The sequence below is a fragment of the Neoarius graeffei genome, chromosome 9, assembly GCF_027579695.1.
Source record: "Neoarius graeffei isolate fNeoGra1 chromosome 9, fNeoGra1.pri, whole genome shotgun sequence".
In the NCBI taxonomy this organism is placed as follows: Eukaryota; Metazoa; Chordata; class Actinopteri; order Siluriformes; family Ariidae; genus Neoarius; species Neoarius graeffei.
This window is the reverse complement of record NC_083577.1, coordinates 7,685,291-7,705,525: the sequence shown is the minus strand read 5'-3', so window position 1 is coordinate 7,705,525 and position 20,235 is coordinate 7,685,291. Positions and strand designations below refer to the sequence as shown.

At 40.9% G+C, this 20,235-nt stretch overlaps 1 protein-coding gene across 1 annotated transcript in view; it reads right to left on the bottom strand.

Annotated features, from left to right (window-relative positions):
• Positions 1-20,235, bottom strand: part of cps1 (carbamoyl-phosphate synthase 1, mitochondrial) — a 250,918-nt gene that overhangs the window by 223,714 nt on the left and 6,969 nt on the right. The window contains exons 2-8 of the mRNA XM_060928996.1: positions 18,227-18,336; positions 11,752-11,896; positions 11,228-11,317; positions 9,833-9,889; positions 9,669-9,761; positions 9,486-9,575; positions 6,863-6,991 (exon numbers count right to left, since the gene is read on the bottom strand). Of these exons, the coding sequence (XP_060784979.1) occupies positions 6,863-6,991; positions 9,486-9,575; positions 9,669-9,761; positions 9,833-9,889; positions 11,228-11,317; positions 11,752-11,896; positions 18,227-18,336 (714 nt within the window). The remainder of the gene's footprint in view (positions 1-6,862; positions 6,992-9,485; positions 9,576-9,668; positions 9,762-9,832; positions 9,890-11,227; positions 11,318-11,751; positions 11,897-18,226; positions 18,337-20,235) is intronic.

The following is a 20,235-nucleotide window of genomic DNA, read 5'->3' as shown; positions in this document are numbered from 1 at the left end:
TTTAACCCTTTGATGCAAAACATGGGTCAAAAGTGACCCGGCTGAGTTTTTATCTTCTATATCTTTGCAATAAATTAATTCCATCATTCAGTATTCAAGGTATTCCTCAATTAACTTGTTTTCATCATACATCCTTATTTTATTTTTTCCTTTCTTACTTTTTGAATAAAAACCTTTTTTGTATCACTACCCTACTAATGCGCAACATGGGTCAAAAACGACCTGCATTCATTTTCCAGGTTATTTCATGTATGGCTGAGTGTTTCTGTGAAATACTTTTGAAATAAATTCATTTTGTCATTTACTTTTCCAAATATCTTGTTTTTGTTTAGCACAAATCATCATTTTTATTTTTTCCTTTCTTAAGTTATGAACAAGCACAGCTTTTGTAATTCTACATCAAGTTTACACACATGGGTCAGAACCGACCCGCATGCATTTACTCCAGCGTTTGGTGGGAACTGTGAATTGTGCTTGTGTCAGACATTTCACAGCTCAGCACAGCGCCCTTTGCTCATCTAATACATGCAAGTAATGTTTTTCAATTGTTCTAACATTACCTTAGAAAAAAAATTGATCACGTTTAGGTTCCCTTGAGAGTGAGTAGATTACTTGTCAGAAAGTTACAAGTAATTACTATTAGCTACCGAGCTGTCGACATATTCTACTTTAGTTAGCTAATTTTATTGTAGTTGGCTTAGCTAACGACATAGTTAATAAATAAATAACTGGCCCCATTCACTGCTAAAGTAATTACTTGAAACAAATTATTATTATAGTATTAAGACGTTTCATTTTAAAGCACACTTGGATGACCCATGTGTAGTAATATAAAAAGTATTTTTGTTCATAAAGTAGGAAAGAAAAAATTAAATTAATGATTTGTGGTAATTAAAAACAAAGAATACTTGGAATATTCTATCATAAAATAAATTGATTTCAAAAGATAGAGCAAAGAAAAACTCAGTCAGCATGAAATAACCTGGAAAATGAATGCGAGTCATTTTTGACCCATGTTGTGCATTAGAAGGGGTGGGCATATGTTTTGCATCAAAGGGTTAAATATGTCGAACATTTTTCGAAGTGCGCTTTGCGCATCATGGACCTCGGTGATTTTAGAATGCTGCTCCGGCCCTGATCATCTCTGCCCCTTTTTTCCTGAGCAGCAGGGTTTGAAACTCCAGCTATATGCCGCCACATAGTGCGCTTGTCAGTCGTCAGCAACTTTGTTGCTTCGTTCATTAACCGCAGGTTACCGTATCACTGATTTTATCTGAGCCGTTAACGAAGGTTCTAAACAATTCTAACATGTTGTTAGAATGTTTATGCAGGTGCTCATGGGAGTTGTAGGCGTGTAATATTACATTGCAATGCGTTTATTATATCAAATGCCTTCAGAGAAAACTACAATTAAAATACACGACCATTCAAAAGTTTGGGGTCACTTTGAAATGTCCTTATTTTTGAAAGAAAAGCACTGTTCTTTTCAATGAAGATCACTTTAAACTAATCAGAAATGCACTCTATACATTGCTAATGTAGTAAATGACTATTCTAGCTGCAAATGTCTGGTTTTTGGTGCAATATCTCCATAGGTGTATAGAGGCCCATTTCCAGCAACTCTCACTCCAGTGTTCTAATGGTACAATGTGTTTGCTCATTGCCTCAGAAGGCTAATGGATGATTAGAAAACCCTTGTACAATCATGTTAGCACAGCTGAAAACAGTTGAGCTCTTTAGAGAAGCTATAAAACTGACCTTCCTTTGAGCAGACTGAGTTTCTGGAGCATCACATTTGTGGGGTCGATTAAATGCTCAAAATGGCCAGAAAAATGTCTTGACTATATTTTCTATTCATTTTACAACTTATGGTGGGAAATAAAAGTGTGACTTTTCATGGAAAACACAGAATTGTCTGGGTGACCCCAAACTTTTGAACGGTAGTGTATATTGTCATACCACAGAATAAACCACCCGCCAAAGTGGCTAGTGGGACTAAAGTCATTACCCGCCAAAGCCGAATTTTACCCGCATTTGGCGGGTGGGCGGGTGCTAATGTAAAGCCCTGCTGAAGATGCGTAAATCCTACCACAAAGACGAAAATTTAGCACTGGAAAAGACGCAAAATGCCGCGCTGAAACTTGAAATCAGAGCCATCTTTGATTTGAGATCCTCTCGCCACAGTCTCATGAGACATTGCGAGAGCTTGGCTGATCCAGCATTCTGATTGGTCAAAGAGACTCAAAAGCAGTTCAGCCATTTTTCCTTTGCTGGCATTGGCGGCCTTTGTTGCTTTGTGTAATTTTGCCGCGTAAGTTAAAGGCCGCGGGCTGCGCGGAGTGAATCCCAAGTTAACTAAGTGTGAGACTGAGAGGGTGACTGAGAAGTGAGGTAGGAAACCTAGTTATGTTCGGTTTTCTTTGAATAAAGATACTGACAAGTTGTCAACAGTTTATTAATGTTTCTGTCATTATTGAAGAAGTTCAGAAGAACACATGTTAATTTGTCAAATTGTACAGGTACAGGTCCAGGTCTGGACCTGTACCTAAACCTCTGTACTGGTACCTGTACCTGATGTTACGTTTAGGTACGCAGCCCTAGTAACGGAGGACTGTAAGGGAGGAGTGTGGGGGAGCAGTGTTGGGAGTAACGCATTACAAAAGTAACGAATTACTGTCATGCATTGCTTTTTGCAGTAATGCGTTAATGTAAGGCATTACAGAAAAAAATTTGGTAATATTTTACTCAGTACAAATGTCAGTAACGCGTGTTACAATGCATTTTTAACCTGGAATGAAGTGGTGGTTTTTTTTCCTTCATACAAATTCGCCAAAATCACCGCGAGATCAGCAGAGGTGAAACGTCTGCGAAAAATGTTTCACTTCCTTTTCCTTTAGGCTAGTCAGACAGAAGAGAGAGATGAGTGAACCTGCAGCTGATCTAATGTCGGATAGCACATTCTCCAGATGGGCATACGCCCATTACTTTAAGTTTGTGAAAAATAAGGATGTGAAGAACATCGTACTCAAATGCACTTTGTGTGCTAAACCTAAAGAACTGTCCACTTCCCGAAATAGCACTAGTAATTTAACTAAGCATTTACAGAGGTGCCATAGTAACATGAAGTTAGCAAGGAAGCAAGCGGAGGATGAGAGTGGCGATAAAATCACAAAACAGCCAAAATTAACGTTCTGCCGCTCTGAGATGCTCCTTCAGCCTTAAGAGGTTAGTAGACTTGTGGTGGAGTATGTTGTTGAAGACATGCTGACAGTTTGTTTACATTTTTGTTTTTTTTTTCTGGTCGGAAGTCAGACTAAAGTGACTGAGCTGCCTTTCCTTCGAGGGTGAATAGGCCGAAGCACTTCAATATCATTAAAAGCACTTTGATTTTGTTATTTCTAATTCTGTTTTTCAAAATGTGACTGGGTAGCCTCATATAGCTAATAGTCATTGTCTAGCTGTGATTTAAAAGGCTTGTGTTTTTTTTTTTTTTCAGGCCAGTTTTATTGTAGGCTACGATTTGCCATAATATGTTCATTTTTGTTAAATTTCTGAAATGGAGTCAGATCCCTTACGGCTAATCTTTATTTTATTTTTTTTATGAAGCATAAACTATGCTTAATGCTGTAAACTTGAAAACAATAAAGGCATAGAAATGCTAATTTTGTATCCTGTCATATCTTTAGACCGCGGGCGATTGCTCTAAGACAGGGGTGGGCAATTATTTTTTCCATGGGGCCGCATGAGAAACAGAAAATTTTGTGGAGGGCCGGACCAAAAGGCTGAACTAAATTCTGCAGAATATTAATTGTATTTCTTTATATAAAGCAATAAATAACATTGTTTTTACAAGCTGCTAAGACTGGTAAGAGTATGGAAAAAACGAGGTTGCCTTACAAAAAATGTCATTTATTCAATCAAATTTCCCAAAACAATGGTTAACAAAATGTGAACGTTTGTACCATTTTTTTTCAGTCACATTCACCCCAAAACACAATAAAGACATCACAATATGGTCTTTCTACTCCAAATATCAAGCAAGATACATCATATTATAATAATGATGCCCACATTTGTAGTCTAATCACCTCATTTGGTGTTTTTTATTTGGTAATGCCGACTCAAATTGTAGTCTTTGAACACGGCGATCTGCTCTCCGCAAACTAAACACACGGCTTTATCTCTGACTTCAGTAAATAAATACTTAGCGGTCCATGTTTTGTTGAAAGCCCTGCATTCGGCATCTACCTTTCTTCTTTTTGGGGGCTAAAGTCTTCTTGTGACGTCGATTCGGTGTAGGTATCAGATCTACAGATCGGCTCGGGCTCCGGCGCCTGCTGGTGATGTCAAACTATGTGATTGGCTGGACCGTTTGAAGGATGACGTACAAGTTTGTGGTTGGTCTGGACAAATTACGGAAGTAGTTATCGCGGGATTAGGTTTCGTGGGATTTCATGTCATGTTCATGTCGCGCGCATTGCGTTTTTGTTGAACACAACTTCAAAATAAAAGCAGTGCACATTCAGTCCATGCATGAGGTAAAATTAGAAAATATGTTTATTTTGTAATTTCTAATTAACCTTACGTGGGCCGGTCAGAATGAACCAAAGGGCCGAATGCGGCCCGCGGGCCGTAAAATGCCCAGGTCTGCTCTAAGACAGCGAGGGAGGCTCAGCCTCCTCTAAAAATAACGAACATTGTGTAGGATGAATTGCGCTAGGCTTATGTTATAGCCGACCTTATAACATTGCTATTTCAGATCCAGAATCATAGAAATATATGTGCTCAACCCAACTACAGTGCGAAATCATTCCCTTATAACTTTAATGTGTGCGTGAGTTTTTCCCCCCCGTGACAGCGCGATGCAGCCCAGCCTCAGTGGACTTCAATGGCATTTGGGAGCTATGCGCTTTTCAATCTCAAAATGCAAGACGATTATTGGACAAATACTGCAAAAACGCCCGCCCACGGAGTCCCACGGACTCCCAGCCTCAGTGGACTTCAATGGCATTTGGGAGCTATGCGCTTTTCAATCTCAAAATGCAAGACGGTTATTGGACAAATACTGCGAAATTGCCCGCCTACGGACTCCCAGCCTTACAGTGGGAGGGACATGGCAGTTTCCGTGAGGAGACTGGTGATTGGTGAAAGCGGCCGGATATTTTCTTTGATTGACAGCTCGTTTCAAATATAGACAGGCAGCGGTGAATTTCAGTTCAGTCCCATGCGGATTCGCAAGTGCTGTGGTGTATTGTAAGAGATCAGCTTACATTTCGATTTCATTCATTACATACGGTTTCTACCAGCTTTTTTAGTTTGTATATATTTTCATTGTAAATAAAGTGTAAATATAGTGTTGTCAAGTTTGCTATCTTAGTTCCAGAAATTTCGTTTATTTGAGTGACTGAACTTGAACTTGAGGGGGCTAGTCAGCTAGCAAGAAAGCTGCGCACGGATGCCAAGCATTGCTGATTTAATTTTGGCGAAGCCATTTGCCAGTCTTCCTTTCGAGGAAAAAATTAAAATTAAAGAGCAGGGTAGACCAACGCCTCAAATTGATTTGGTGAAAAAGGTAGGGAATAATACTCGTTCCTTTCAGCTCTCCTGGTATGAGAAAGTGAATTGGCTAACAGCAAGTGACCCACATCAACAACAGTAAATAGGCTACTTTAGTAATATGTCATGGATGGACCAAAAATATAGACTCTATTTAAAATTTTTATGCTGAGTATATTATATTGGAATATATATTTCTCTGGATATGAATTAAACACAGCTACAATTTGGAAAACATTTTTAAACAAAAACACAGCCGAGAACATTTCACACTACAGACCTGGATTAAAAGTGAAGGGTTATCAAAATTGTCAATAAAACATTTCTCAGTCAAAATAAGTAAAATATAGGGAAAGTGTCATTGAATGAAATATGTGGCACCCAGCTCTATGTTTGGCTCCCCAAGGTCAGTGCTTGTGCCTATTCCAGAACACTCTGCTGTTACTGCTGAGGTTCCTGACAAAGAGCTGCTTTCAATAATGATCAATTTTTAAACAACATGCCACAATTTTAAAATATAAAATGTTAAAATATACCCCCCCCAACACCACCATCATGTATATTGGACAGTAGGCTAATGGGCCAAAAGAACCTGTTATTTCACAGTTTGTGACGCTGCCAACAATCAGCCAGATCAGAGGCAAGAGTATGGGCAAAATTGATGTTTTTTCTTTTAAAATCTGGAAATATCGTAACCGACCAGCCTCCCCTGTTTGAAAGACTACCAGCCGCCACTGCTTTAGACATTACAATACAATACAGTTCAATTAATGTTAATATGAATAGGCCTAAAGTTACAGTATTTCTATCACAATTTGCCAGACTTTCACCTTTTGTCTGTTCTTGCGATGATTGTTCCTTGTATTGTGCCATGAGCCATCACTGTGGCTATTATATTCTAGTGTTTTTAACCATAAGCCTAGCTCAGTCAGATACCACATCACCTTCCACTGGTGTGTGATGAGCTAATTGAGCGTCTTGAGCTACATTTAGATTGCCAAATCCATACTTCCAGTTATTTTGGTGAGAGTAACTTAAAAGTAATGCAATACTAGTGTAATGCCTTACATTTTAAATACAGTAATATTGTAATGTAACTAATTACTTTAAAATGACAGAAACAAGTAATAAATAATGCAAAACAGTTTTGAAGTAACTTGCCCAACACTGTGGGGGAGTGTAAGGGAGGAGCATAGGAGGACAGTAAGGGAGGAGTGTAGAAAGACAGTAAGAGGGGAGTGTAGGGGAGGAATGTAAGGGGGAGTGTAGGGGGTGTAAGGGGAGTATCGTGTGCTGGATGAAGTACCTTGCGGACGTTCTGAATCAGAGTTCTAGCCAAAGCAGGGTCTCCAGGGCCGTTTGAGATGAAGAGGCCATCGTACTCGAGGCTCATGAGTTCCTGATCCCATGGGACCAAGTGCACCTCAGCACCACACTGAATAAACACACACATACTTCAGAGGTGGTGCTTGGGTCATACAGAAGCTTATAAATCAAACTTAAAACTGATTTAAGCAGAGGGGGGTTGTTTGTTTGTTTGTTTGTTTGTTTGTTTGTTTGTTTGTTTGTTTAAAATGATAAACTGAAGACCGTATTCAGCCAACTCGGGCTGTCAGTGTTCGTGCTGGTGACTTCTGAAGAGCTGAAATCTCCAGCTATCTTAAGCATCATTTTTTTTAGGTTTACTGACTCATAAAATGGAAACACCAAGCACCCTTAGCTGACCTGTCAGGAAATGCGATCCAATGCCTGCCTATTAACATAATCAAATACAGCACCAGTCAAAAGTTTGTACACCCCTACTCTACTCCTTCATAGGTTTTTCAGTATTTTGACTATATTCTACGTTGTAGAACAAAACTGAAGACATTCAAACTCTGGAATAACATATCTGGAATTATGTAGTAAACAAAAAAGTGTTAAAAATATACAGTGGGGCAAAAAAGTATTTAGTCAGCCACCAATTGTGCAAGTTCTCCCACTTAAAAAGATGAGAGAGGCCTGTAATTTTCATCATAGGTACACTTCAACTATGAGAGACAGAATGAGGGGAAAGAATCCAGGAAATCACATTGTAGGATTTTTAATGAATTAATTGGTAAATTCCTCGGTAAAATAAGTATTTGATCACCTACAAACAAGCAAGATTTCTGGCTCTCACAGACCTGTAACAACTTCTTTAAGAGGCTCGTCTGTCCTCCACTCGTTACCTGTATTAATGACACCTGTTTGAACTTGTTATCAGTATAAAAGACACCTGTCCACAACCTCAAACAGTCACACTCCAAACTCCACTATGGCCAAGACCAAAGAGCTGTCAAAGGATACCAGAAACAAAATTGTAGACCTGCACCAGGCTGGGAAGACTGAATCTGCAATAGGTAAGCAGCTTGGTGTGAAGAAATCAACTGTGGGAGCAATTATTAGAAAATGGAAGACATACAAGACCACTGATAATCTCCCTCAATCTGGGGCTCCATGCAAGATCTGACCCCGTGGGGTCAAAATGATCACAAGAACGGTGAGCAAAAATCCCAGAACCACATGGGGGGACCTAGTGAATGACCTGCAGAGAGCTGGGACCAAAGTAACAAAGGCTACCATCAGTAACACACTACGCCGCCAGGGACTCAAATCCTGCAGTGCCAGACGTGTCCCCCTGCTTAAGCCAGTACATGTCCAGGCCCGTCTGAAGTTTGCTAGAGAGCATTTGGATGATCCAGAAGAGGATTGGGAGAATGTCATATGGTCAGATGAAACCAAAATAGAACTTTTTGGTAAAAACTTAACTTGTCGTGTTTGGAGGAGAAAGAATGCTGAGCTGCATCCAAAGAACACCATACCTACTGTGAAGCATGGGGGTGGAAACATCATGCTTTGGGGCTGTTTTTCTGCAAAGGGACCAGGACGACTGATACATGTAAAGGAAAGAATGAATGGGGCCATGTATCATGAGATTTTGAGTGAAAACCTCCTTCCATCAGCAAGGGCATTGAAGATGAAACGTGGATGGGTCTTTCAGCATGACGATGATCCCAAACACACCGCCCGGGCAACGAAGGAGTGGCTTCGTAAGAAGCATTTCAAGGTCCTGGAGTGGCCTAGCCAGTCTCCAGATTTCAACCTCATAGAAAATCTTTGGAGGGAGTTGAAAGTCCGTGTTGCCCAGCGACAGCCCCAAAACATCACTGCTCTAGAGGAGATCTGCATGGAGGAATGGGCCAAAATACCAGCAACAGTGTGTGAAAAACTTGTGAAGACTTACAGAAAACGTTTGACCTCTGTCATTGCCAACAAAGGGTATATAACAAAGTATTGAGATGAACTTTTGTTATTGACCAAATACTTATTTTCCACCATAATTTGCAAATAAATTCTTTAAAAATCAGACAATGTGATTTTTCTGGATTTTTTTTTCTCATTCTGTCTCTCATAGTTGAAGTGTACCTATGATGAAAATTACAGGCCTCTCTCATCTTTTTAAGTGGGGGAACTTGCACAATTGGTGACTGACTAAATACTTTTTTGCCCCACTGTAGTTGATATTTTAGATTCTTCAAAGTATCCAGCGTTTACCTTCATGACCCTTTGCACACTACTGGCATTATCTTAACCAGCTTCTTGAGGTAGTCACCCGGAATGCTTTTCAATTATCAGGTGTGTCTCGTCAAAAGGTAATTAGTGGATGAGTTTCTTGCCTTCTTAATGTGTTTGAAATCAAACAGTAAATAATAAGAATACAAATAATAAAATAGACCTATTCCACAACTGTAGTAATCCCATTTTACGTCAAGAAGCACTCGACTAAGTAAAGAGAAATGACAGCCATCATTATTTTAAGACAAGAAGTGTCTTTTAATTATAAAATAAAAAGAAACCATTGAATTCAAAGGTGTGTTCAAGCTTTTAACTAGTACTATATGTGTCACCTTGACGAGTAGTCTGATGATGTTGTGCTTGATCCCACAGTCAACAGCCACCACTTTGACTGGATTGCCTTTACCATACACTTGGACTTCCTAATAACAAAGAGAGGTGAAGAGATAGAGGTCAGTATAACAGTAACACAGCCTGTAACACAGCGAATCACCTCATGGGAAGAGTCTGGTTACCTTTGTCGAGACTTCTGCCACCAGGTTTCGCACATTTGGGTCAGTGATTTCTACTGGCTGTCCTTCAAACTCAATTTTCCCCAAAACTGTTCCCTGATGAAAGAAATAAAAGCATACAATCCATCCTGCTTCACTGCATCTGCAGAAACTACTACGTGACCTACCTTGTCTCGGATGATTTTGGTCAGCATCCTGGTGTCAATGCCGTATAATGCTGGAACCTACAAAACAGATTCATCAGAAAAACACCTCTCAAGTTTGGAGGAAATGAAACATAACAATGAGTGAGCAAGACTTGCACAGATACAGTGTCTTACAAAAGTATTCATCCCCCTTGGTGTTTTTTTTCCTGTTTTTGTTGCATTACAAACTGGAATTAAAATGGATTTTGGGGGGATTAGCACAATTTGATTAACATAACATGCCTACAACTTTAAAGGTGTTTTTTTTTTTTTTAATTGTGACACAAAAAATAATTAAGATGAAAAAAACAGAAATCTGGAGTGTGCATAGGTATTCACCACCAAAGTCAATACTTTGTAGAGCCGCCTTTTGCTGCAATTACAGCTGCAAGTCTCTTGGGGTATGTCTCTATTAGCTTAGCACATCTAGCCACTGGGATTTTTGCCCATTCCTCAAGGCAAAACTGCTCCAACTCCTTCAAGTTAGATGGGTTGCATTGGTGTACAGCAATCTTCAAGTTATGCCACAGATTCTCAATTGGATTGAGGTCTGGGCTTTGACTCGGCCATTCCAAGGCATTTAAATGTTCCCCTTTAAACCACTTTAAACCAGAGGAGCTTTAGCAGTATGTTTAGTGTCATTGTCTTGCTGGAATGTGAGCCTTCGTTCCAGTCTCAAACCTCTGGCCGACTCAAACAGGTTTTCCTTCAGAATTGCCCTGTATTTAATGCCATCCATCTTTCCTTCAATCCTGACCAGCTTTCCTGTCCCTGCAGATGAACAACATCCCCACAGCATGATGCTGCCGCCACCACCATGCTTCACTGTAGGAATGGTGTTCTCAGGGTGTTGGGTTTGCGTCACACACGGCATTTCCCATGATGGCTAAAAAATTCAATTTTAGTCTCATTTGACCAGAGAATCTTCTTCCATGTGTTTGGGGAGTCTGCCACATGCTGTTGGGCAAACTCCAAACATTTTCTTGTTTTGTTTTGTTTTTTTGCTTTAAGCAATGGCTTTTTTCTGGCCACTCTTCCATAAAGCCCCACTCTGTGGCGTGTATGGCTTAAAGTGGTCCTGTGGACAGATACTCCCATCTCCGCTGTGGATCTTTGCAGCTCTTTCAGTGTTATCTTTGGTGCATCTCTGGGGTTTCTACAAAAGGGGGTGAATACCTATGCGCACTCCAGATTTCTGTTCATTCATCTTAATTATTGTGTGTGTGTCACAATACAAAAAAATTGCACCTTTAAAGTGGTAGAAATGTTGTGTAATTCCAGCTTTTAATGTGACAAAACAGGACAAACACCAAGGGGGATGAATACTTTTGCAAGACACTGTATATCAGACTATATATTATGATCAGTGTCCAGTACCTTCTCCTCCTGCAGCCACTGAGCCAGAGACTTCACTGAGTTCCAGTGGCTGTAATCGTGACTGTAGTCCTGTACCAGTAGCCCTGATACCTTCAGATACATCACACACACTCAGTCAGGTACACTGACATTATCCAGATCTTCACATGCTGAGGATATGATGTGTTATACCAAAAAGCCACCAATAGAAATAAAGCATTATCTTTAACTGCAGGTTATCAAACAGTTTGCTTCACTGGGATCATTTTATACCATGTGACACATAATAATTAAAAAATGGCTTCGACCCATGCAGCCTAAAACCAGCTTTACATGTCAAGCTGCATTTTTTTTTTTTTTTTACTTCAAGAGAGGCTGAATGGACTCCAGAGAGTGCAGGATCATGTGATTTTTTTTTTTCATTTTGCCCCTAAATTTTTGTTAAACAGCATTAAAGCTGTTTAAATATGAAAAAAATCAAGTCATAATAAATGAATTATCAGGATTCGAGACGAGCTGATGTCACTGCATGGAGGTTCAGTCACCTGAATGTGATCCGACTCTGCATTCTTTCTCAGTCCCAGTTTGTCGAGCTCCTGCGTATTCGGGACACCATAGTTGCCCACAATGGGGTAGGTAAGTGTAAGAATCTGGCCTCTGTAGCTGGGGTCTGTGAGGGCCTCTGGATATCTAAATGCAAAAATCAGCGATCATTATTAGTATTTTGTGAACACAAGTGTTTTACTGGGAAATACGCCACTTGTATTTTTCATATGAGCTCCATCCAGGACATGGAGAGCCAAAACCGTGACACAAATCTCTATATGTCACTCATGAGGAAATCAACGAATTGTTTTGAGAAATTTAGGGACTTTTTGTTTGTGTGTCAATATAATAAAAAGAACATCGCATGTTGGCTTGAGGCCGGCATGATGGTGTAGTGGTTAGCACGGTCACCTTGCAGCAAGAAAGTCCTGGGTTTGAGCCCAGTGGCCAGTGAGGGCCTTTCTGTGTGGAGTTTGCATGTTCCCTCTGTGTCTGCTTGGGTTTCCTTTGGGTGATCTGGTTTCCCCCACAGTCCAAAGACATGCAGGCTAATTGGTGGCTCTAAATTGACCGTAGGTGTGAATGGTTGTCTGTGTCTATGTGTCAGCCCTGTGATGACCTGGTGACTTGTCCAGGGTGTACCCTGCCTCTTGCCCATAGTCAGCTGGGATAGGCTCCAGCTTGCCTGCGACCCTGTAGAACAGGATAAGCAACTACAGATGATGGATGGATGGATGGATGTTGGCCTGAAGATTCTTGAAGAAGAACTTGCATTTTTTCATACGAAATGCATCGCGGATCTGAGTGACATATTTAAATAATATTGGCTGGCTTTTGGGGTGGCACGGTGGTGTTAGCCTGGGCCCGCCCATCCTAAGCGTGACGCAACACGAGGGCCTGTTGCGAGCTTAGTCTGGCCAGGCAAGCTATCTACAGCTCTTCCAAGCTCCCGAAAAATCGGGAGCCAATCAACTTTGAGCATCTCCAATGGCCCTGGGTAGAGGCATGTTCAAGGCAGTGATGTAGTAGAACTGCGACCGGAAGCCATAGATTGTTTACAGAATCTATGCCGGAAGTGCTTCATTCACTAGAAACATTACGAACATGGAGCAAGTTCTCTTTGAAAACGGAGCAAAGAGCAGCCCTGGAGGTATTTATTGAAAGGAACGACGTTTTCGCCTTGCTCCCGACCGGCTTCGGTAAGAGTTTAATCTACCAGTTAGCCCCGTCGCGTCACATACGTCAGAGGAAAGAGTGATGTGATTGGTTTAAGCTTCGTCACAGCCTTTTCTGGCTTCAACCAGTAGCAAACTGAGGCATTTCAGGGAGGCGGGTCAACCACGCACTTTGGGAAATGGTTGGGCTTAATATCTTTGCCAGACCAAATGCTCGCAGAGCTTTGAAGTCGCGTTAGCCAGACTATGGTGGTGTAGTGGTTAGCACTGTTGCCTCACAGCAAAAAGGTCCTGGGTTTGAGCCCAGAGGCTGGTGCGGGCCTTCCTGTGTGGAGTTTGTATGTTCTCCCCATGTCTGTGTGGGTTTTCTCCAGGTGCTCTGGTTTCCCCCACAGTCCAAAGACATGCAGGTTACGTTAACTGGTGGGTCTAAATTGATCGTACGTGTGAGTGGTTGTTTGTCTCTGTGTCAGCCCTGTGATAACCTGGTGACTTGTCCAGGGTGTACCCTGCCTCTCACCCATAGTCAGCTGGTATAGGCTCCAGCTTGCCTGTGACCCTGTAGAACAGGATAAGTGGCTCTTGATAATGGATGGATAGATGGCTTTTTTCATGGTCTACCAGATATATTCCATTCAGCTAGCATGATATTGAATGAGTTGAAGACAAGTAGCTGAATGGAATATATCTGATAGACCACGAAAAAAAGCCAGCCAACATTATTATTATTCATATACACTCTCTTTTCCAGTTTTTTTATGTCCGTTGGTATGTTTTTCTCTTGTAAACAGAGGGGAACTGTCAGGGCCTTCTAGACCTTCAGAGGAGGCCCAAACATATCAGCATTTCAAATGCCTGCTAGTCTAGGGAATCAAACCAGCAACCTTTTCGTCCCGAAATCTGCTTCTCTAACCATTAAGACATGACTTCCCCCACAGGTTCAGGTTCTGATTCCTCAGATTCCTGTTTTTGGCTGACAGGATTGGAACCCGATGTGGCTTTCTGCTATTCAGAGGGGAACTGTCAGGGCCTTTAAGGTCTTCAGAGAAGCCCAAACATAGCATTTCAAATGTTATATTTAATTTATTTCATTCTTTCACAACTTCATTATAATTATTCTCGTCTAATTCTAAATTTGGCCTCATTTTCTATCAAATTTGCTTCAGAAATGAAATGGTTACCATCCTGAAAACGTTATAATCGAGTTATCCAGTGAGTTTTTTTTGTTTGTTGTCTCGAGGCTGAGAAGAGTTTAGAGCTGCTCACTCATTGGTTCGGACTTTATTGCCAGGACAGAAGGCCATGGCAGTGTATGCTTATGTAGGAAGTGACAGATGAATAAACCAATCAGATTTTGATTTATAGTGGGAGGGACCAAACATTTATCACCCTCGGCCTTCTCGAAGGCCAACGCAAGCTTAACCGCGGGTCGGCGCTGTCGGCGCAGCAGTGAAGTAACCTTCCAGCCGGTGTAGCATTCATCAGTAGTGTTAGCGAATGCTAATAAAGCAGTCAAGCCAGTGCTATCGAGAGCAAGTAGCACAGGCTAACAACCAAGAAACTAAGATTTCTGTCTCCAGACTCTTCTTCCACGCTGCACGCCACATTATTTTTCACTCGGACTTAAGTATTCATTTCCCTGTGTAATTTACTGAGTTACTTTAAAAATCAACATTGACAGCTACACACAATGGAGTGACATGGCACCCTGTCGCTAAACCCTTGCAAAATCCTTTGCCCTGTTGCTTTTTTGGTGTCTCGCTAAGTTTTGCCTGAGCTGAAGTCCTAGCTCTAATAGTAACGGTATGCCACTGCTTGTAAATATGCATGAAGAATATCTAATGAAGTTTTGGTCACTTTTCAGGTGTTCAACACATAATTAGTTTCAGTTTTCAGTTTATTTATTTAGTGCTTGATTATAGCATATATCCTAGCACTGGATTAGCTTTGTCTTTCTCCTTCCCGGCGAACAAAGAAATGCTTCTGTGCATGCGCAGCAGAAAACGGTCTCATTGGATATCCGCATCAGCATCATGTGACATCATGCTGTCTTGCCAACCATGCAGTAACCATATTAAACCATATTCAACGTTCATTCTTCATTGGGTAGAGTGACGTAATACATGAAGGATAAGTGATATGCTAACAATATTGCATGCTATCAAACCAAATGAATGAAACCTGCTAGAAGGGAACAGAATACATGTATGTTATTTACCAGCTGGGAGGTCTGTATCGTGAAATATCATGACCGAGGTCTTGAAAGTACTGAGCGAGGCCCTCTGGGCCGAGGTCAGTATTCAAGGCCGAGGTCACGGTATTTCACCATATGGACCGACCTTAAGCTGGTAAATAATATATATTTTTTCTTTACCAAATTCTAACAGAAAACGAGAGCGCCCGAAAGGGAAAACCGAGCCGAGGCGAGCCGCCATTTTGAATCCTCATTCACGGCTGTAATGCAAATGGCTTCCTCCTTGGTATACAAGTGCACTTCCATGGCAGGAAAAAAACCTACATTTTGCCGCCTATGTAGTCCCCTATTTATACAAAATTGAGTCATTCAGGATTCAGCCATGTTTTTGCTCGGTGTTTTTGCTCTACCAAAGTTATACAGTATTATGACCTTTATATTGCATAAATAAAGCAATTTGGTGAAACTTTGAAGAAGAGATTGTACTGGTTTAAAGTTTTTACCCAACGTAATATTATGCATTAGGATAACATGGTCCAAAATGGGCCTCATTAACTAATTAGATCAAACTGTTAGCAAGTTAGAGGTTTTTAGCTTTCTCCTGAAATGTTTTCTTTTATTTTGTCTTCCTCAGGGTAGTAAAACTCGCTTTCGCTGTGAACACTGTCGTTATCGCTATCCATGATGTAAAATTAATGCTATTTTGAATCCTCATTCATGGCTGTAATGCAAATGGCTTCCTCCTCGGTATACAAGTGCACTTCCATGGCAGGAAAAAAACTACATTTTGCCGCCTATGTAGTCCCCTATTTATACACAATTGAGTCATTCAGGATTCAGCCATGTTTTTGCTCGGCGTTAGCAAGTTACAGGTTTTTAGCTTTCTCCTGAAATGTTTTCTTTTATTTCTTCTTCCTCAGGGTAGTAAAACTCGCTTTCGCTGTGAAGACTGTCGTTATCGCTATCCATGCTGTAAAATTAATGCTATTCTCCTGAGAAATGCTGGCAAAAATTTATAAGATTTTTGATAATCTTATAAATAAATCTTATTTAAAAAAAAGATAAATGTTGACAAAAAAATGCTACTATGTTTGTTGTTGTTGTTGTGAACGAGCGAGTCGCCAGAGGTCCGTAACCGGGGTCCATACCGTAGGATACGGACCCGCTCGCCAGCCAATCAGAGCGCAGGATTTGGACCGCGAAAAAAATAAATGTTTTTATTCCATCAAAAAAGTGTCCAGTATGTATAATAATTCCTGATATTTCACTCCGATGACATTACTGCCAGTGTTTTTCCACTGACTAGACGCACATTGTCAAAAATGGCGAACTGGTTCAAAATTAAAATTATTTTGATTAACTTGCGGGGCGTTTTTTTTTTGTTATTGTTGTTTTTGTGGATGTGTCCATATAATATAAAGAACATTACACAGTGACGCAACTATATGAAGTTTATCTTCTTGTGTTGAAAATATTTTCACTCGATCACTTCGCTCACTCATGAATATGTTGACCGCTCAAAGATAAATTTCATATCTTTGCATAACAATGTAATATTATCTATTTATGCTCACATCTTACCTTATATCAGTATCATATAGTCATAACCAAGTTAATGTATTTATTATGCAGATGGAGCAACATTTCAGTATTAAATGCTTCTATTAGCGTTATATCTGCAATGTATACTTACCGTATACTTACACTCACCGGCCACTTTAAAGGTAGACTGCCTTTCAGATTTTTCAAGTGTAGGTCATAAAAAGAATTTCCCCTGACATCCAATTATTTTTGTTTAGTGGACCGAAAGCTATGGAATTCGAATCACAGACTTCCAATTTTATTATTATTATTTTTTTTAAATAGAATGTGGCCCTAAATTGTCCGCTGTTTTTTCCTGCTTCACCATGACCCAATTCAAGATACTACATCATGCATCACGTGGTGGGCTTTCCCCATTCGCACAAGGCATTGTGGGAAACAAATTTGAAACCGGAGTGAAAAATGGAGGACGTGAGTGTGAGAATGAAATGTGAAAGACCGACTACAGTTACAAAAAGCAAGAAGACGCGAGAAAAGGTTATGTTGTGAAGGAAAGGAAACACAGGACCAAACTAATAAATATCGGCGGTCAGCGAGCAACTCAGTGTGATCAGCTCTTCGTTTAGTGACAGAATGATGTAACTGTCAGTGCACGGTCAAAGGTAAACCTGTAGATGGCAGTAATACAACACTGGATGCCAGCTGCCGTAAAACCCAAAAGAAGGTAAACCTACGCATGTACACACCGGACTTCCTCTGTCTGTTTAACGGCACGAAGCGAGCGATTTCATGCACATTATTTGCTAGGGAATCCCCTCAAATTAAATAACTTCCCAGCCACAGAATGGCCTGATATTTTTTTTAGATATTACAGAAATAAGCATATATCACAATGACCAAATTTCAGAGGGAACTAAATTTCACCGATTTTATGAAATTGAAAGGCCGCCTAGCTTTAATAGGAACTTGTTCTTGATGCTAAGATCCCTGCAGGAGTGCAACCCAATGTGGTCTTCTGCTGTTGCATGCTGAGATGCTTTTCTGCTCACCACAGTTGTAAAGAGTGATTATATGAGTTAATATAGCCTTCCTGGCAAAAAAATCTCAAAAACAAGCTGTCCATTTCCCTCTGACCCTCTCTTATCAACAAGGCGTTTGTTTCCACCCACAGAACTGTCACTCACTCACTCAGTGTTTTTTGTTTTTCACACCATTCTGTGTAAACTCGAGATACTGTTGTGTGTGAAAACCACAGGAGATCAGCAGTTTCTGAAATACTCAAACTAGCAGTCCGTCTGGCTCAAACCAACACCCGTGCCACAGTGAAAGAAAGTCACACTTTGAGATCACAAATTTTTCCCATTCTGAGGTTTGAAGTGAACATGAACTGAAGCTCTTGGTTTGTATCTGTGTGACTTTATGCATCAAGAGATTGGCTGATTAGAGAACTGCAGAAAACAGCGGGTGGATGCATGGGTGTTCCTAATAAAGTGAGTGTATGTGGGAGCTCATAGAAACTGTATGCACAGCCAGTAGAGGAGAGAGAAGGAGATGCTTCCTCACCCTACGAGCCCTGTGTTGAAGACCAGCTCTCCGGACGCTGACTGGTTGTGGCCGAAGGAGTAGCCTTTCATCACTGTGCCATCTTTAAGAACGAGCTGAGCGGTCTGAGCCTGCACGCAATACAGAATAGAGCAGCAAGTGGAACCAGAAAGAAAGAAAAAACAGGGAGTGCTGATGTACAGCAGGATAAACAATGAGGATGAGGATGAGGCTTTACCCATGCATGTAAAAGTGCCATCATCCTGTTAGTATAACCCATAATGCTAAACATAAAAAAAAAAATCAGCTCAGTCCTGTTGATCACATTGTCTCAAGACTGATCAACAGGACTGAGCTGATTTTTTTTTTTTAAATGTAATCAGCCTTTTAGGTTATCAGCTCTTTTTTATTATTAATTCTTATCTAAATTTTCTATTTTATTATGTTCACTACTTTCCATGCATTGGTACACTAGCCGAGCACAGAGCATTCGGGCGTGGCTGTAGGGTAGTTTCATAGGTTTTTTCAAGCCTTGCAGACTCATTTGGGTGCTTTGGGTGTGGCTTGTGTGCAGATGTATGGAAGGTGGTAATTATTGTATCTTATATATATAATCACACGCTCTGATTGGCTACTCTACTACTGGTGGTGATTACTGTATCTTATATATATATATACAGTGGGGCAAAAAAGTATTTAGTCAGTCACTAATTGTGCAAGTTCTCCCACTTAAAAAGATGAGAGAGGCCTGTAATTTTCATCATAGGCATACTTCAACTATCAGAGACAGAATGAGAAAAAAAAATCCAGAAAATCACATTGTCTGATTTTTAAAGAATTTATTTGCAAATTATGTTGGAAAATAAGTATTTGGTCAATAACAAAAGTTCATCTCAATACTTTGTTATATACCCTTTGTTGGCAATGACAGAGGTCAAACATTTTCTGTAAGTCTCCACAAGGTTTTCACACACTGTTGCTGGTATTTTGGCCCATTCCTCCATGCAGATCTCCTCTAGAGCAGTGATGTTTTGGGGCTGTCGCTGGGCAACATGGACTTTCAACTCCCTCCAAAGATTTTCTATGGGGTTGAGATCTGGAGACTGGCTAGGCCACTGCAGGACCTTGAACTGCTTCTTACGAAGCCACTCCTTCGTTGCCTGGGCGGTGTGTTTGGGATCATTGTCATGCTGAAAGACCCAGCCACGTTTCATCTTCAATGCCCTTGCTGATGGAAGGAGGTTTTCACTCAAAATCTCACGATACATGGCCCCATTCATTCTTTCCTTTACACGGATCTGTCGTCCTGGTCCCTTTGCAGAAAAACAGCCCCAAAGCATGATGTTTCCACCCCCATGCTTCACAGTAGGTATGGTGTTCTTTGGATGCAACTCAGCATTCTTTCTCCTCCAAACACGACAAGTTGAGTTTTTACCAAAAAGTTCTATTTTGGTTTCATCTGACCATATGGCATTCTCCCAATCCTCTTCTGGATCATCCAAATGCTCTCTAGCAAACTTCAGATGGGCCTGGACATGTACTGGCTTAAGCAGGGGGACACGTCTGGCACTGCAGGATTTGAGTCCCTGGCGGCGTAGTGTGTTGCTGATGGTAGCCTTTGTTACTTTGGTCCCAGCTCTCTGCAGGTCATTCACTAGGTCCCCCCGTGTGGTTCTGGGATTTTTGTTCACCATTCTTGTGATCATTTTGACCCCACGAGGTGAGATCTTGCGTGGAGCCCCAGATCGAAGGAGATTATCAGTGGTCTTGTATGTCTTCCATTTTCTAATAATTGCTCCCACAGTTGATTTCTTCACACCAAGCTGCTTACCTATTGCAGATTCAGTCTTCCCAGCCTGGTGCAGGTCTACAATTTTGTTTCTGGTGTCCTTTGACAGCTCTTTGGTCTTGGCCATAGTGGAGTTTGGAGTGTGACTGTTTGAGGCTGTGGACAGGTGTCTTTTATACTGATAACGAGTTCAAACAGGTGCCATTAATACAGGTAACGAGTGGAGGACAGAGGAGCCTCT